Genomic DNA, 1,524 nt, shown 5'->3' on the forward strand with positions numbered 1-1,524 from the left:
TTCTTCATGTGTCCAGGGTTTTATATAGAACTATATTTTTACTGAAGAACCCTCGAAGAACCATTTATTTTATGAGCGGTCTGTTACAGTACGCTTTAGTTTTTATTTTTAGCACGTGATAAACCACGGTTTAATGGTGAAACACACACACACACACACACACACACACACACCAAGGCTGCACTTATGAATCAATACGAAAATTTATTGATCATCATCCGTTATAAATATACACCATTTGATGCACGGTACATTTTCATTTTTATAAAAAATAGGGTTCCGTTTCGCTCTGTCGCTCAAATCAACGTTAAATTAGAAAAATATATTATCACCTCATTCAAAAACACAATTAAATACTACAGCTGATTGCCAGAGGCTCTATTAAGCTCGTTCCGGACTGGAACGGAAACAACAGTAATAAATATTTACAACAATATTTACATCATTACAGGAGTTAGAGCGCGTGGAGGTTTCCACGCAGCGGTAGAACACAGTTTGTTTGTCTCTGAAGAGAAGCGCAGAGACCGAGTGCTTGTGTAAATGTGTGCGTGGATAGAGAAGTGGGAGGGGGGCGTTGTTTATGAAACGAAGCTGAAGGGGGGCTCAATGTTCTCGATGTTGTTGATGGAGGATTTATGGTGCAGTCTGCGAGGGTCTTCAGGGGTCCACACCTTCGCTGTGCGGATGATGTTCTGCTCTTTTAGCTGCTTCTCGTCGGTCCAGGAGAGAGAGTGACCCGCCAGAGGGGGCAGGCCATAGTCCGGGTCATTAGGAGACGGAGGTCCTGTAAAACAGCAGTCAGCGGTTAATAACAGTGTAAACAACAACAACAACAACAACAACAAAGACGATTGTATGTGACAATTTGAAAGTGTTTGGTCATTTGCTATTAATTATATTATCATCGTAATAACAGGGTAACAACATTCATATTTCTATTATTTATTTATGTTAATTATTTTGATTATTGTTGTTATTATTTGACGTATATAATGACGTGGACTCACTGGTGACTCGGTGGCAGATGATGATCTTTTTGGGTGGGCTGAGCGCGTCGCTGCTCGCGCTGCGGATGGGCGCGTCCGAGTGCACGAGCTCCGAGAGGAAGTTGATGTAGCCGATGGCGAGGCGCAGCGTGTCCGCTTTGGAGAGCCGCTTCTCGTAGGGCAGCGTTGGGATGTGCGCGCGCAGACCCGCGAAAGCGGCGTTGATGCACTGCATGCGCCGCCGCTCGCGCACGTTCGCCGCCTGCCGCAGCTGCTGCGCCTCCATCTCGGAGCGCGCACGCCTCCTGCGCTTCACGCACGAGGAGGACGAGGACGACGAGGACGACGACGACGAAGAGGAGAAGGAGAAGGCCGCGCCGTCGCAGCAGTCCTGCAGCTGAGCGGCGAAGAAGTCTACGTCATCGTCCAGGAAGTCGTCCGCGCCGCTTCTGCACGCGAACAGGTCCTCGTCGTCCTCGTCGAAATAAGGGGAGGAGAAGGAGTCCAGGCACGAGAAGGAGTCCAGCACCGTGTCCAT

General features: G+C 48.4%; 1 protein-coding gene across 1 annotated transcript; it reads right to left on the minus strand.

Annotated features, from left to right (window-relative positions):
• Nucleotides 1–578: 578 nt before the first annotated feature.
• Nucleotides 579–1,524, minus strand: LOC136677713 (pancreas transcription factor 1 subunit alpha-like). The gene is made up of 2 exons (XM_066655312.1): nucleotides 1,008–1,524; nucleotides 579–784 (listed from the first exon to the last, which is right to left on the minus strand). Exons 1-2 carry the CDS (start codon nucleotides 1,522–1,524, stop codon nucleotides 579–581), a joined length of 723 nt encoding a protein of 240 aa, XP_066511409.1.

The sequence above is a fragment of the Hoplias malabaricus genome, chromosome Y (assembly GCF_029633855.1).
Source record: "Hoplias malabaricus isolate fHopMal1 chromosome Y, fHopMal1.hap1, whole genome shotgun sequence".
Taxonomy (NCBI): Eukaryota; Metazoa; Chordata; class Actinopteri; order Characiformes; family Erythrinidae; genus Hoplias; species Hoplias malabaricus.